The sequence below is a fragment of the Oncorhynchus tshawytscha genome, linkage group LG02, assembly GCF_018296145.1.
Source record: "Oncorhynchus tshawytscha isolate Ot180627B linkage group LG02, Otsh_v2.0, whole genome shotgun sequence".
Taxonomy (NCBI): domain Eukaryota; kingdom Metazoa; phylum Chordata; class Actinopteri; order Salmoniformes; family Salmonidae; genus Oncorhynchus; species Oncorhynchus tshawytscha.
In genome coordinates, this window is record NC_056430.1 from 58,358,559 (window position 1) to 58,375,163 (window position 16,605).

The 16,605-nt window shown below is 39.2% G+C and overlaps 1 protein-coding gene across 1 annotated transcript in view; it reads left to right on the forward strand.

Annotated features, from left to right (window-relative positions):
• eml6 (EMAP like 6) overlaps positions 1 to 16,605 on the forward strand; it is a 67,569-nt gene that overhangs the window by 29,079 nt on the left and 21,885 nt on the right. Inside the window, exons 28-37 of the mRNA XM_024443802.2 lie at positions 222 to 300; positions 532 to 661; positions 1,451 to 1,549; positions 3,923 to 3,943; positions 4,733 to 4,906; positions 5,018 to 5,226; positions 6,863 to 7,020; positions 7,933 to 8,047; positions 8,640 to 8,828; positions 9,753 to 9,925. Coding sequence (XP_024299570.1) covers positions 222 to 300; positions 532 to 661; positions 1,451 to 1,549; positions 3,923 to 3,943; positions 4,733 to 4,906; positions 5,018 to 5,226; positions 6,863 to 7,020; positions 7,933 to 8,047; positions 8,640 to 8,828; positions 9,753 to 9,925 — 1,347 coding nt within the window. The remainder of the gene's footprint in view (positions 1 to 221; positions 301 to 531; positions 662 to 1,450; positions 1,550 to 3,922; positions 3,944 to 4,732; positions 4,907 to 5,017; positions 5,227 to 6,862; positions 7,021 to 7,932; positions 8,048 to 8,639; positions 8,829 to 9,752; positions 9,926 to 16,605) is intronic.

The following is a 16,605-nucleotide window of genomic DNA, read 5'->3' on the forward strand; positions in this document are numbered from 1 at the left end:
AACACTTTTCAAAAACACAAAGTGCTACAAACACAAACAAACTTCAAATCAGTAAAAACACAGAACAGCACATCATAAAGACACAGTAGGTATATAATGGCGAGAGTGAAGTCAGGTAAGACATGTACAGCAAAGTACTGTGCAATTCGGCACTCTAAGAGCCTCTGGAATGGCTCATATGAATCATGTCAATTCGCCATGTTATCATTTCTTCTGTGCAGGCCTCCTGTCAGTAGAGCTGCCCCCTTACCAGAGAAACTGCTGAAGAACAACTTAACCAAGAAGAAAAAACTTGTTGAGGTTTGTGAGATGGATAAATTTTTAAAAGGGGAGGTTGCATAGTTAAGTAGCCAGGCAGGGTCTGGTGGGCCGAGAGATGTTGCCAAAGGAATGGCTGTTCAGGTCTATAATGTTCATACAAAACATTTGATGGGAAACATCAGCTTGTCCAGTATTTAGCATTTTAAATATTTATGTTCGGGGGAAAAAATAAGTTCCTGTTGCTTTTTCTCATTTGGGTGTGCTTTTCAGGAGCTGGCCTTGGAACATGTGTTTGGATATCGGGGTTTTGATTGTCGAAACAACCTGCATTACCTCAACGATGGCGCCGACATCATCTTCCACACTGCCGCAGCAGTGGTCATCCAGAACCTCTCTGCTGGTGTGTATGGACTGGCCATAGGGCAGTTATGGCAAATGCCAGATGGGCTGGTCCATCTTTAGCCCAGTTTGGCCTGACTTATTGGGGGTTTCACGCAGACTTATCAGTATTTGGCTAATAATGGCCGGCCTGTTAGAAATGCCATGGCAGATTTCTGGTCCCAGTCCGTCCCTGCGTGTATGAGCACAGGAACACTGAACACTACTGACCTGAGCCAACCCAAGCTATACTGTGCTGGCCTGGTTACACCTTCACCATAGTTTACATTTTGGTCATTTAGCAGATGCTCTTATCCAGAGTCAGTGCTCCTGAAACTGTGCTGGAAAGGAAAATGTGCAGCACACTTTGGTTCATGTTGGCATGATAGTGTAAAAAGGGTATTGGGGTCTGGTGCTTCTTATAGGCATCCTAACAGGACGCCTGCATTCATTATGACTATATTTCCTAATGCTATTGTGCTATGCTATCACACAAATGTGAACACTTAATATAAATTTATATATAAATAAGTCATGGGCTATACAAACCCAGGACCCTCTAAAAATGAAAAGGTATAACACTCATATTCAGAATGTGGACACAACTAACTGTTTGCTGAACTATTGACTATTCTAGTGATAATTGTCACAACCTGTAAGGCTGTATATACATATTTTATTTTATGACAACCTTTTTTCTGCACGTAACTGTATATAAATAGGGGGGAAATAAGTATTTTAAAAGTATAGAAAAACTCCTGAAATGTGCTGGGACTGATATTAAAGTTCCATACTGTATCTCTCCTCACAGGGACTCAGAGCTTTTACCTCGAGCACACAGATGACATTCTGTGTCTCACTGTCAATCAACACCCAAAGTATCTAAACATCATTGCCACAGGACAGATTGGTAAGTGGGAACCCACTCTATTCTCATGACTTTCACTGAACCCATCCACATACGGTTTGGCTTTGTTTTATCGGCACTGGTGTTGTTTTGTGAGCACAGTTCTTTCTTTTTTTGCTACATTGTATCAGATTTATGTGGAAGATACTTTGGGTCAAAGAGTGAATGCAAATTTCGCTCAAAGGGCTTTTAATTGGCATTTAGTGTGAGTCTTCAATTGTGTTTTTACTCTTGCCCTTCAGAGGACATACTAAGCACCCTGTTTTGGGCTCCTGAGTGGTGCAGCGGTCTAAGGCACTGCATCTCAGTGCTAGTGTGTTACTACAGACCCTGTTTCGATTCCAGGCTGTATCACAACCGGCCGTGATTGTGAGTCCCAAAGGGCGACGGACAATTGGCCCAACGTCGTCCGGGTTAGGGTTTGGCCGGAGTAGGCAATCATTGTAAATAAGAATTTGTTCTTAACTGACTTGCCGAGTTAAGTAAAGATTAAATAAAACATTAAAATATATATACAGTTGAAGTCAGAAGTTTACATACACCTTTCCTGACATTTAATCCTAGTAAAAATTCCCTGTCTTAGGTCAGTTAGGATCACCACTTTATTTTAAGAATGTGAAATGTCAGAATAATAGTAGAGAGAATGATTTATTTCAACTTTTATTTCTTTCATCACATTCCCAGTGGGTCAGAAGTTTACATACACTTAATTAGTATTTGGTAGCATTGCCTTTAAATTGTTTAACCTGGGTCAAACATTTTGGGTAGCCTTCCACAAACTTCCCACAATAAGTTGGATGAATTTTGTCTCATTCCTCCTGACAGAGCTGGTGTAACTGAGTCAGGTTTGTAGGCCTCCTTGCTCACACACACTTTTTCAGTTCTGTCCACAAGTTTTCTATGGGATTGAGGTCAGGGCTTTGTGATGGCCACTCCAATACCTTGACTATGGTGTCCTTAAGCCATTTTGCCACAACTTTGGAAGTATGCTTGGGGTCATTGTCCATTTGGAAGACCCATTTGCGACCAAGCTTTAAAATCCTGACTGATGTCTTGAGATGTTGCTTCAATATATCTACATAATTTTCCTCCCCTCATGATGCCATCTATTTTGTGAAGTGCACCAGTCCCTCCTGCAGCAAAGCACCCCCACAACAGGATGCTGCCACCCCCGTGCTTCACGGTTGGGATGGTGTTCTTCGGCTTGCAAGCCTCCCCCTTTTTCCTCCAAGCATAACAATGGACATTATGGCCAAACAGTTCTATTTTTGTTTCATCAGACCAGAGGACATTTCTCAGAAAAGTACGATCTTTGTCCCCATGTGCAGTTACAAACCGTAGTCTGGCTTTTTTATGGTGGTTTTAGAGCAGTTGCTTCTTCCTTGCTGAACGGTCTTTCAGGTTATGTCGATATAGGACTCGTTTTACTGTGGATATAGATACTTTTGTACCTGTTTCCTCCAGCATCTTCACAAGGTCCTTTGCTGTTGTTCTGGGATTGATTATCACTTTTCGCACCAAAGTACGTTCATCTCTAGGAGACAGAACGCGTCTCCTTCCTGAGTGGTATGATGGCTGCGTGGTCCCATGATGTATATACTTGCGTACTATTGTTTGTACAGATGAACGTGCTACCTTCAGGCATTTGGAAATTGCTCCCAAGGATGAACCAGACTTGTGGAGGTCTACAATTATTTTGGCTCATTTCTTTTGATTTTCCCATAATGCAAGCAAAGAGGCACTAAGTTTGAAGGTAGGGCTTGAAATACATCCACAGGTACAACTCCAATTGACTCAAATTTAGGAAATTAGCTTATCAGAAGCTTCTAAAGCCATGATATAATTTTCTGGAATTTTTCAAGCTGTTTAAAGGCACCGTCAACTTAGTGTATGTAAACTGGAATTGTGATACAGTGAATTATAAGTTAAATAATCTGTCTGTAAACAATTGCTGGAAAAATGACTTGTCATGCACAAAGTAGATGTCCTAATCGACTTGTCAAAACTATAGTTTGTTAACAAGAAATCTGTGGAGTGGTTGAAAAACGAGTTTTAATGACTCCAACCTAAGTGTATGTAAACTTCCGACTTCAACTGTATATATTGATATGCAAATAAGGGGCACTAATGTCAAGCAGTTTTCAATACTTCTCAGTTTACAATAAATTCAAAACCTTTAGCTGTGTCCTTGAGAGCCCAGGATTGAATGTGTGTTTCAGGGCGATAATGCTGTCACATGACTGTTGCATATTTTTTTTTACATCTGTGCCACGCAGAGCATTTGAAGTGGTCACTTTCATGCCAAATGTCATCCTTACCCATTGCTCTTGTTACTTTTGACGCTTCCTCATTTCACCATTGTCCACTCCATAACAGGTGATGTCACCGACCTGCCAGGTAAGATGGTGGCATTTATTCTTCATGTCTTATTTACTTTGGTTTCAATTCCGGGTCATGTTCATTAAGCACCAAATGGAAGAAAACACACTGAAACAGGGAGGGTCTGACATTTTTCAGTAAAAAACCCTAATTTCCAAATGTTTTAAAGCACTTTCTTTTGCTTGCCCTAATGAACATCATCCTGTTTATTTCAGTGTAACTAACACAAACGTGGCATGTCCATTGAAAGCATAACCCATCCCAAAATGTTTTATTTATAGTTGATGTTTTTGACTTGCAGAAGAAAAATTCTAATCTTTTTTCAAAACTCTGTGGTATAATTTACTGCTTTTTGTGTAGATTTGGAAATTGGTGGTGAGTATTGACTTGAGTACTGTATTGTAGCTTGTCAACCTGCCAGTGTCAGTGATTATTAATTGATGAATGAAGTCTTACTATGAATGAATCCTTGCTTAGCCCTTCTTGTGAGCATGCCGAAGTAGTTAAGCAAGCCACTCATGGTTCTTGTACTGTACTGTATATGGTAAGTCACTTACCAATATTGCCCCTTGTACTAGTACCAGTTTATGCATGTAGATGCCAGACCGGGACCGACCCTTAGTGAATTAGACGTGACCCGTTATGAAGTAACCTTGTACGACTGGATTGTCCTCAACATGTCCACCCTTCCCATCCTCCTCCTTGACCCTCAAACCCTGTGTTGTGACTGAGATGTGACCTGTTGAGGCGTGGTGCTTTGAGTACTCAAGGTCATTGTAAATCTGCGGGACTGCTTTTTGCCTGCAGGCCTCGCCCCCTCCATCCACGTGTGGGACGCAATGAGCAAACAGACTCTGTCTGTATTACGGTGTTCGCACGCAAAGGGGGTGGGCTACGTCAACTTCAGTGCCACGGGCAAGCTGCTGCTGTCGGTAGGGGTGGAGCCTGAGCACACCATCACCGTCTGGCGCTGGCAGGAAGGTAACAAGGCAACTCTATTTGATTTAAAAAAAAGATGAATAGATGGATGGATGGGATGAATTAAACTCTATTGGGTCTATCAACTTTAATCCATGTTTTTCTATTCCATAGGCACCAAAGTGACCAGTAAGGGCCGCCATGCCGACAGGATCTTTGTGGTGGAGTTCAGGCCTGACTCGGACACCCAGTTTGTGTCGGTGGGAATCAAGCATATCAAGTTCTGGACCCTAGTAGGAGGTTCCCTCATGTACAAGAAAGGAGTGATCGGTGCAGTGGAAGACGGCAGGATGCAGACCATGTTGTCTGTGGCTTTCGGTGCTGTGAGTACCACCTTTCTATTTGTACATGGCTAATATATTGATTATCGAATTATGGTGAAGAAAATGAACAATTCATGCTGGGTTGCACGTTTCTTCACAATTATTGTTTTGAACGTTCTCTTGAGGACTGTTGCCTGACTGAAGGTTCTACTCAATGCATTCTCAATGATGAAGATGTAGTCTAAAGTGCATTATAGTGGCTTGGAAACACGATGACATTTCAAAAAGAGGCAAATAATTACTAGGAAAATCCTTTTGTCATCATTGTGTTGTCACCAGATACAGTATAACTTCAGCTATCTAGCTAACATTGAGGGGAGAGCACCGGATTTTTTGTTAGGTAACGTTAGCATTCCTAGCTATTTTTGGCTAACTTTGCTAGCTAATGGCATTGCCATCTCTCTAAATACAGGGACGGCGAATGAACGGCTGCTGCACAGTCAGTATGGGAAGTCTTTCTAGAGTGCTTGGTTCAATTGTGCACAAGAGCATTTGTTTAAAACTCTAAATGGTTAAACGAGTGAAATGTGATTATTGTAAAAAAATGATTTTGCTTCATATACTATCATCCTAAATTAAAATATGTAATTATTTTGCCATATTAATATATGATGATGATAATATTAATTTATATGACACTACTTTCCTTTCCTTGATGTGGATAATATGTGTTACTACATTACACAAGCTCACTTTTTGACCCCATCGAATTGGTAGGAATTACACATCCTTTTTACCTCGGATTGGTGAAGTTAGTATAAACGTTTATAGTCAGCAGATTAATTGCTTAAAAACACATCAAAATCTCTCACGAACACATACATTACCAGTCAAAAGTCCAGGGTTTTCTTTATTTTTACTATTTTCTACATTGTAGAATAATAGTGAAGACATCAAAACTATGAAATAACACATATGAAATCATGTAGTAACCAAAAAAGTGTTAAACAAATCAAAATATATTTTATATTTGAGATTATTCAAAGTAGCCACCCTTTGCCTTGATGACAGCTTTGCACATTCTCCACAAAATGTGTTAAAAGTCAAGGGGTCTGAATACTTTCCGAATGCACTGGACATATTACTCCCAGATTCCACATTCATTTCCAATAGTATTCCAATTCAGGTAAAAACTACTTAATGGGTCCAAAAACTTGCTGGGTTTGATTTACTTTGATATACCAGAAATCGTAAAAACAGGTTTGTGCTAAAGTACATTTGATGACATCATCAGGACGGTTGTTTCCTACAAAATATTTGCCTACTTTAGCAACGTCGTCATATTTCCAGGCCACTATTGTGTAATTTAGATGAAGCGTCATTAGTCCCCATTCAGAATGACTGGGCATCAGTCCACTTTTGGGCACCACTATAGCGGGTGTCTCTTTAGAACGGTCATAATAATAGCATGACGCGACAGAGTGACGGAGGTGCAACCCATGAATATTATTGAAGGTCTGCCATGTCTTGTGGATGTCATGGACTATAAGTCTTTGCTTCAAAAGCGCTGTCTTTGTATTTGAGAGGAGTTACATCTCCTTAGCCCCGCCCCTCAGCTGTATACCAAAATAAGTGATGTTTTTTTTCTGCTCAAAGACTGTACCTTTTAATGAGAGTTTTGTCATTGTTCTGACAGAATAACCTCACCTTTACCGGTGCCATAAATGGTGATGTGTATGTGTGGCGAGAGCACTTTCTGGTACGGGTGGTGGCCAAAGCACATACGGGGCCTGTTTTCACCATGTACACCACACTCAGGGATGGCCTCATCGTGACTGGAGGGAAGGAGAGGCCGTGAGTACTCTGACTTTTAACTTTATTGATTCTTGCTCACAGTTTACATAAAATGTGAGCGAGACATGGGTTACCCGATACAGGATATAAAATAAAACATTTTATTTTTTACACTGTATTGTTTAAAGTCAAATTGATAAATTGATTGTTAAAAAGTGCAGTGCAGCGATTGATGATGCATACACAAATAAAGTAGATCAGGTTAATTTGCTATTCTTCACTCATCTAAAAACATGATCTAAAACCATGCATAAAGCAAGAAGTAGTGTGTGATCATGAAGTGTGATGCAATGTAAAAGGAAAACAGTAACATATGCTTTTTTTAAAAGATGTGTGTGCGTGTGGTCGTTCTATTCAAATGAATTCCTTTTTTTTAAAAGATTGAAACATTTAGACATGCATAGTTCCACCAGACTCGACATGACTAGGGAAGGACTTATTGCACAACAGTCAAAACAGCAAAAGACGACTAAAGAAAAAGCGTACATAAAACCTGACAAACATTAACGACATCACACTTGCTCAGACACACGTCGCCACCGTATCAGAACTTATCCATTTTTGTTCAATGTTTTATTTATTTCTGATATTGTTTCTTATCTATTCATACAACCAACAGCCATTGGTTTCAGACACCGTTTGTTTCCAAGACTCTGGCCCATATGGCTTCAGTCTGTAGCTAGATTCTTTTCAATATTTAAATAACGAAACATTTGATTCTTCCATTCAAGTTAATTCAATTCAACATACTTTACTCCACCCAAAGGGGCAATTATTAATTGTATTAATCCCCGAGTGACAAGTGAACAACAACATGACAACAGGAAGAACATAACACAACATATAGCATACAGTACATGACATAAACTCACACACAGTAAATTTGATTTGATTTGTGTGTGTTCTTAACAGGACTAAGGAGGGCGGAGCAGTTAAGTTGTGGGACCAGGAGATGAAGCGCTGTAGGGCGTTCCAGCTGGAGACTGGGCAGACAGTGGAGAATGTTCGGTCCGTGTGCCGGGGGAAGGTAGGGTCCTGTGTTCTTCCCACTTCTACGAACTATCAATGTCTGCTTTGTGATACTTGATTGCTGAACTGGACCCCTATAATCTGACTATTGACACTCATATAGGGGTGAATCCTAACTTCCACTTGTCTAATTTTCACTTTGTCATGCAATGTCAACGGGAGACTAATTGAAAATTCGATTTCATTAGGATTTGTCCCGTAGAGAGGATTGGATAGATATTAGATGGTAATAGCTTAATCTTGACTTCTAATTGGCTGGGTGGAAATGTAGCAATGAAGTAGGGGCTAGGGATCAATTACCAATTCTGAAGAAGAGTTAATTTTGTTTCCCTAATGTGCTTTGGGAAGGCTTTTTACAAAAATATTGTGCACAGAAAAATATGTACACTTTCTTAATTTTATCCTGGAACATGCTAGCATACATTTATTATATGCACTTTAACATTACTATTCTCTTTAATATAGTTTATACTGAGTATCTGTCGGTATTATCATGATTGATTGTACTGTAAATTGAGAAATACTATAATACCACGTTCATTCAAGGAATAACCCCACGTTTCTTTTTTTATTTCACCTTTTTAATCCAGGGTAAAATCCTTGTGGGAACTAAAGATGGTGAGATCATTGAGGTGGGCGAAAAGAATGCCGCCTCCAACACCATGATCAACGGACACACACAGGGGCGAATCTGGGGACTAGCTACTCACCCCTCTAAAGACATGTTCATTTCTGCCAGCGATGACGGCACCATCCGCATATGGGACCTGGCAGATAAGGTGAGTGATACGGATGGAGAACAGTTTTTGCCTTTTAGGCCTGAAATGCATGTTCGATGCAGCGGTGTGTTGGTGTGGGGAGTAATGTTAACCCTGTGTTTGCCATTGTTGTTCTGAATCCACTGCCCCTCGTCAAGTTCACCACCCCCACACCTCTACCCCCGTCCGTTGGTCTGCCCTGCACTGTAGGCTATTGATGGATTTTTATTGATCTCAGATTCTCAGTTTGTCAGTGTCAAAGGCTGTCATTTAGATCATTTGTGCGGTATTATAAAATATTTTTCCAAAGTCTCCAGTCATGTAAAATGACGTAGAATTGCATGAAATGCGTTTAGAAAAGGGACTTTTTTCCCCAGATCTTAGGCTACTAATAATGGTCCCTATTTTTGCAACTTATTTAAGCGCCTCTACATTACTCTATGCCACCACGCAAATATGATGATACGCATGCAATGCTTTATTATTTAAAAGATTATCTGGTACCACAGAGCTGCCCAGGTCTCCCACCTCCCGATTTACAAATAAAGCATTGAACACAGATAGTCTAGACTCTAGCTACTGTGAACACCATATGCTAAAATATCCACACAAGCCACTAGCCAGCCTGCCATACATCATGAGTAAGAACATTATTAAATTAGGCTATATTATAAAGTTATTATTTGAGAGCATTGAAGATAAATCATAATCAATTATGTCAATCATGTCTTTTAGGAGGCACTGTAACTAGTTTGCTTACAATTTGTGATGAGTGAGTGTGTTGCAGAAATAAATATGCATGTACAAAAACAAAAATCAAAATAATAATCGCTACAGAGGTATGTTATGTTAGTATGTTCTGAATTTTTTCATTTTGAGCAGAAAAGACTATGCATGGCCCTGCTCCTTGGTACTGTTACTGTCTTTTTGTTCTTTCACTCCAAGAAACTTCTAAACAAAGTCAGCTTAGGCCACCCAGCCAAATGCACAGCCTACAGCCCCAATGGAGAGATGGTGTCCATAGGCATGGAGAACGGAGAGTTTATCATCCTCCTGGTCAACTCCTTAACAGTGTGGGGCAAGAAGAGAGATCGGAGTGTGGCCATCCAAGACATTCGGTGAGCCCAACCTAGGACCCTTATATTTCAAGGTGGTTGAGGAGATGGGTTGTATTTGAGTAATTTTATTCTTAAAAAAACAACATCTGGATCGAAACAAAAATAAACTATGACAAGACCGGAAATGTACACTGAGTGTACAAAACATCAGGAACGGCTTCCTAATATTGAGTTGCTCCATTTTGCCCTTAGAACAGCCTCAATTTGTCGGGGCATGGACTCTACAAGGTTTCAAAAGCGTTCCACAGGGATGCTGGCCCATGTTGAGTCTAACGCTTACCACAGTTGTCAAGTTGGCTGGATGTCCTTTGGGTGGTGGACCATTCTTGATACACATGAGAAACTTGTCAAAGACTCCAGTCCCCCAAGTCATAGACTGTTCTCTCTGCTACCGCACGGCAAGCGGTACCGGAGCGCCAAGTCTAGGTCCAAAAGTCTAGGTCTATCCCCAAGCCATAAGTCTGCTGAACAATTAATCAAATGGCCACCGGGACTATTTACATTGACACCCCCCTTTTTGATTTTACACTGCTGATACTTGCTGTTTATTATCAATGCAAAGTCATTTTTTACTTTAGTTTATTTAGTCAATATTTTCTTAACTGTAGTACTTGAACTGCATTGTTGTTTAAGGGCCTGTAAGTAAGTATTTCACGGTAAGGTCTACCTACACTTGTATTCGGTGCATGTGACAATTTTTTAAAATTTGATTTGAAATGTTGAGCGTGAAAAACCCAGCAGCATTGCAGTTCTTGACACATTCAAACCAGGGTGCCTGGCAACTACCATCCCCCGTTCAAAGGCACTTAAATATGTTGTCTTTCCCATTCACCCTCTGAATCCCACACATACACAATCCATGTCTCAATTATCTCAAGGCTTAAAAATCTGACTTTGACCTGTCTCCTCCCCTTCATCTACTGTGATTTGAAGTGGCTTTAACAAGTGTCATCAGTAAGGGATCATAGCTTTCACCTGGATTCACCTGGTCGTGGAAAGAGCAGAGTTTTGTACACTCATTGTATTTAAATAAAATTGAACCATAAATAGTATTGATCAATTTGTCGAAATATTGTGGGGATGGAGTTTGGAAAGTTGCAGGTTAAGGTTGTGCTGAAGCCATAGTTTGGTTCTCTAGTCACTCTGTTGTTGGTAATTGTCTGGTCACCAGTTTAGTTCCATTTTATATGAGGCAAATTGTATTATGAAAACATATTATGTTTCGCTTAAAAATGTCAAACCTTGAATACTACAGATATTCACGGGTTGCATGTTTCGTCACAATATTGTTTTGAACATTCATTTTGTACTGATGCCCGACTGAGCATTCTACTCAATGCATCGTCAATGAGCACAGATGAAGATTTCATCAAAAGTGCATTACAGTGGCCTGGAAATACAACTAAATTCAACAGGAAGCAAATAATTAGTAGGAAAAACTTTTGTCATCATTTTGATGTCGCCAGATTGACTTTAGATGCAGTATAATGTTAGCTAGCTAGCTAAAATAGATGGGAGGCCACCGGATTTTAGCTAGCTAACATTAGCATTGCTAGTTATTTTTGACAAACCTTGCTAGCTAATGACAACATTGACAACTGTCTAAAGTAAATTTGACCACATGATGACGCTGGCATAGTTGTTTCCTACTAAATATTTGACTTCTTTAGCAATGTCATTGTATTTCCAGGCACTATAGTGTAATTTAGACAACAGTAGTTAGCCTCCCTCCAGAATGACTGGGTTTTCACCACTTTAGGGCACCCCTATGGCGCCACCGGTACAGGGCGGCTTGAGAATGTTCATAACAATGGCATGACGTGACTGAGGTGCAACCTAATGAATAAAGTTCCTTCAGAAAGTATTCACAGCCCTTGACTTTTTCCACATTTTCTTACAAAGTGGGATTAAAATGGATTTCATTGTAATTTTTTGGTCAACGATCTACACAAAATACTCTAGAGTCAGTGGAAGAAAAATGTATGGAAAATAAAACACTGATATATTTTGATTAGATAAGTATTCAACCCCCTCAAGTCAATACATGTTAGAATCACTTTTGGCAGTGATTACAGCCGTGAGTCTTTCTGGGTAAGTCTCTATGAGCTTTGTAAACCTAGATTGTATAATATTGGTTATTGATACTAGACAGCCATTTTCAAGTCTTGCCATATATTTTAGTTTATTGTCGAGCTGAAAGGTAGATTTGCCTCCCAGTGTCTGTTGGAAATCAGACTGAACCAGGTCATTTAAACTCTAGAACTTTGCCTGTGCTTAGCTATTATTCCTTTTCTTTTTATACTAAAATATGAAGCGGTACTCAGAGATCTGTTGTGTTGAATTTGCCCCAAACATAATACTTTGTATTCAGGGCAAAAATTGAACTTTTTTACCACATTTTTTGCAGTATGCATGTTTTGGAATATTTTTTATTCTGAACAGGCTTCCTTCTTTTCACTGTCATGTAGGCTAGTATTGTGGAGTAACTACAATGTTGATCCATCCTTAATTTTCTCCTATCATAGCCATTTTAACTCTGTAGCTGGTTTAAAATCACCATTGGCCTCATGGTGAAATACCGAGCGGTTTCCTTCCTCTCCGTCAACTGATTTAGGGAGGACGCCTGTGTCTTTGTAGCGACTAGTTTAAAAAAAAATGTTTTTATTATTATATATATATATTTTAAACCCCTCTACCCCCCCTCTTCAGAGGACAAATATCTTAGTTTTTTTACAGCTTTTTTGCTACATATACATACATTTTACCTATACATTTAACATTTACATTTTACATATATATTTTACATTTACATACATGGTACTTTTATATATAATCAACAATACATTACTAAACAAGCTCTTTAATCCCAAACTTCAGCCACTCTCAGCCCATCCCACCTATCACCATAGACCACCCTTGTTTGGTTTCCATGTGCCATATAGTTTTCAATCGTGCTGTGATGTTTTACAACATTTTCGAATGTTTCTATTCGTATATTATCCACAGATTGTGAGCTAAAGATGGAAAGTATTATTATGTTATTTATTGATTGGCTATGGCTTTCCAGATCGACCAACACTGCTGTATATGGGGCATGTAACTTGTTTATGGTCAAAAAATGAACCTTAAGGTTAATTTTAAGTGCATGTTGTAATTTTTTAACCATTTCGGAACCTGTGACCATAAATAAGCTACATAGTGGCAATACCAGAATAAGTGATCTATTGATTCTGTCTCTTCACAACAATATCTACAGAGCTGAGATTGTTGTATGCCCCATGTATATAGCATTCTGTTGGTGGCAAGAAGTTTATATAATAATTTAAATTGAAAAAATCTTTAAGTGTTGAGTTAAGTGTAGTTTTTTGTACCAGTTCATAAACCACGTGCCATGGAATTGGTACATCGAAAATCTCCTCCCATTTATTTTGCAACATTTTTGTCCTCAGATCAAACTGCTATATTTTTCTATTTATGCCAGTTCCTTTCAGCCTATTTGTATATTTAATATATGTCAGGAAAACAAGTTCCCTGCCTTCTCCCCTTTCCACTAGCCTCCTCCACCTTTGTGTTAGTGCTGCAATCAATTGGTTGTAAATTTGGATTGAACAGATATTCCCAAATATTTTTGATAACTGCAACATAACTGTAACATAACTCCTCTATTTCTATTCATAATATCATGAATAAATAAATACAAATTATTAATGAATATATTTGAGTTTAACCATAACATTTGTTGTAATATTTGTTATTTATTTTCTGAACGATAAAACTGAAATTGTACCCAGCTTTGTATGGCTTGTTTATGAAAGGGCAATACTTTAAACAACATTGCATGTTCAATTAGTCAGAAATAATTAGTTGTAAAATGTATGAAGGCAAAAAAAAAAAAAAAAATGAACAAAGAATGAGCTTTTCTTAATAATCTACTGGAGAACCATTTTGTGTTTAAGTATAACTTATGCATGAGTGAAGCTTTTAGTAAGAGGTTTAAATCTTTAAAATGTATTAATGTTAGCCCCCCAAACTCATATTCATTATATAAATTGGCACATTTAATTTTGTATGGCTTAGCATTCCAAAAAAAAAAAATATGTTTTGCTCATATGATTTTAAAAATGAATCATCTGGAGTAGGCAATGCCATTAGTAAGTAAATAAACTGTAATATGACCAAAGAGTTAATCAATGTAATTTTTCCATAAATAGACAACCTCTCCATGGTTGCAAAATCTTATCTATTTTTGCTAACTTTCTATTGAAATGAATTGTGGTAAGTGAATTTATATTTTTGGAGATGTGAATACCAAGTATGTCTACTTCACCATCCGCCCATTTTATTGGTAAACTATAAGGTAGTAAACTACGATCCAATACGTAATATGGCACAACTTTAAGCATCAGCTGTCAGAGCAGCTTACCGATCATGTGTACCTGTACACAGCCAATATGTAAATAGCACACCCACCTACCTCATCCCCATATTGTTACTTATCCTCTTGCTCTTTTGCACCCCAGTATCTCTACTTGCACATCATCATCTGCACATCTATCACTCCGGTGTTAATGCTAAATTGTAATTATTTTGCCTCTAAGGCCTATTTATTGCCTTAACTCCCTACTATTCTACATTTGCACACAGTTGTAAATGAGTCGCAGTTGTAAATGAGAACCTATTCTCAACTGGCCTACTTGGTTAAATAAAGGTGAAATAAAAATAAAATAAATAAACACTTGTCATAATTAGGTTTTAGTCCAGAGAGGCTAGAAAAGTGACCAAGATCTTCAATGAGACTGCAGGGATTCAAATTGTGGACTTAAGAAAAAACTAGTCATCAGCATACATTGACACTTTTGTTTTTATCCCCTGGATTTCTAACCCCTTGATGTTCTATGTTTAAAATATTTTGCTTCCTCTTTCAAAGTATAATTTGGTGAATCAAACAAAACGAGTTTCTGTAAATTCTTTTTGGTAGAATTTTTGTGTTGAAGATTCAATACATTTTGTGCATTTTTCCCCATTTTCCATCCAATTCGCTTTATTTTTTGTAATACATAAAACATTACATTACATCCATTTCTTTTTGTTTTTCCTCTAACCTATTTTGTTCCTCTATAGTACAGTTTCCATTACCATCTACCTGAGTTGTTACTTCCTCTATTTACTTTATTAGTCTCATCTCCTCCTCACCAGTCTCATCTTCCTCCATTCCTCCTTCCTCCATCCACTAGTTCTAATGTATCCATGATCTTTGTAATCTCCTTAAGTGCTTGACGGTGATTGTTTGTAGAATGAGTTCCTTTACGATTTACAATGTGGTACTTAAAACCATATTATAATCTCCCACCGTAATAATATATTATTTTGTTGCTTGTGAGCTCAATAGATTATTATATATATTTTCCAAAAAACTGTGGATCGTCATTATTTGGCCCATATAGATTAATTAGCCAGATCTGTTTTTGGTCCAATAGCATATTTTAAATAATCCATCTTTCTTGTGGATCTGTTTGCACACTTTGCACAATCGGCTCAAATTTAGTAAACTCAGCAAAAAAAGAAATGTCCTCCCACTGTCAACTGCATTTATTATCAGCAAACCTAACATGTCTAAATATTTGTATGAACATAACAACATTCAACAACTGAGACATAAACTGAACAAGTTCCATAATGTGACTGACAGAAATGGAATAATGTGTCCCTGAACAAAGGGGGGGGTCAAAATCAGTATCTGATGTGGCCACCAACTGCATTAAGTACTACAGTGCATCTCCACCTCATGGACTGCACCATATTTGCCAGTTGTTGCTGTGAGAAGTTACCCCACTCTTCCACCAAGGCACCTGCAAGATCCCGGAAATTTCTGGGAGGAATGGCCCTATGCCTATCCAACAGGTCTCAGACGTGCTCAATGGGATTGAGACCCGGGCTCTTCGCTGGCCATGGCAGAACACTGACATTCCTGTCTTGCAGGAAATCACGCACAGAACGAGCAGTGTGGCTGGTGGCATTGTCATGCTGGAGGGTCATGTCAGGATGAGCCTGCAGGAAGGGTACCACATGAGGGAGGAGGATGTCTTCCCTGTAACGCACAGCGTTGAGATTGCCTGCAATAACAACAAGCTCAGTCCGATGATGCTGTGACACACCGCCCCAGGCCATGACGGACCCTCCCCCTCCAAATCGATCCCGCTCAAGAGTACAGGCCTCGGTGTAACTCTCGACAGTGGGTTTGTGCCCATAGGCGACGTTGTTGCCGGTGATGTCTGGTGAGGACCTGCCTTACAACAGGCCTACAAGCCCTGAATCCAGCCTCTCTCAGCCTATTGCAGACAGTCTGAGCACTGATGGAGGGATTGTGCGTTCCTTGTGTAAATTGGGCAGTTGTTTTTGCCATCCTGTACCTGTCCTGCAGGTGTGATGTTCGGATGTACCAATCCTGTGCAGGTGGTGTTACACGTGGTTTACCACTGCGAGGCCAATCAGCTGTCCGTCCTGTCCCCCTGTAGCGCCGTCTTAGGCGTCTCACAGTACGGATATTGCAATTTATTGCCCTGGCCACATCTGCAGTCCTCATGCCTCCTTGCATCATGCTTAAGGACCCTGGGCATCTTTCTTTTGGTGTTTTTCAGAGTCAGTAGAAAGGCCTCTATAGTGTCCTATGTTTTCAGAAC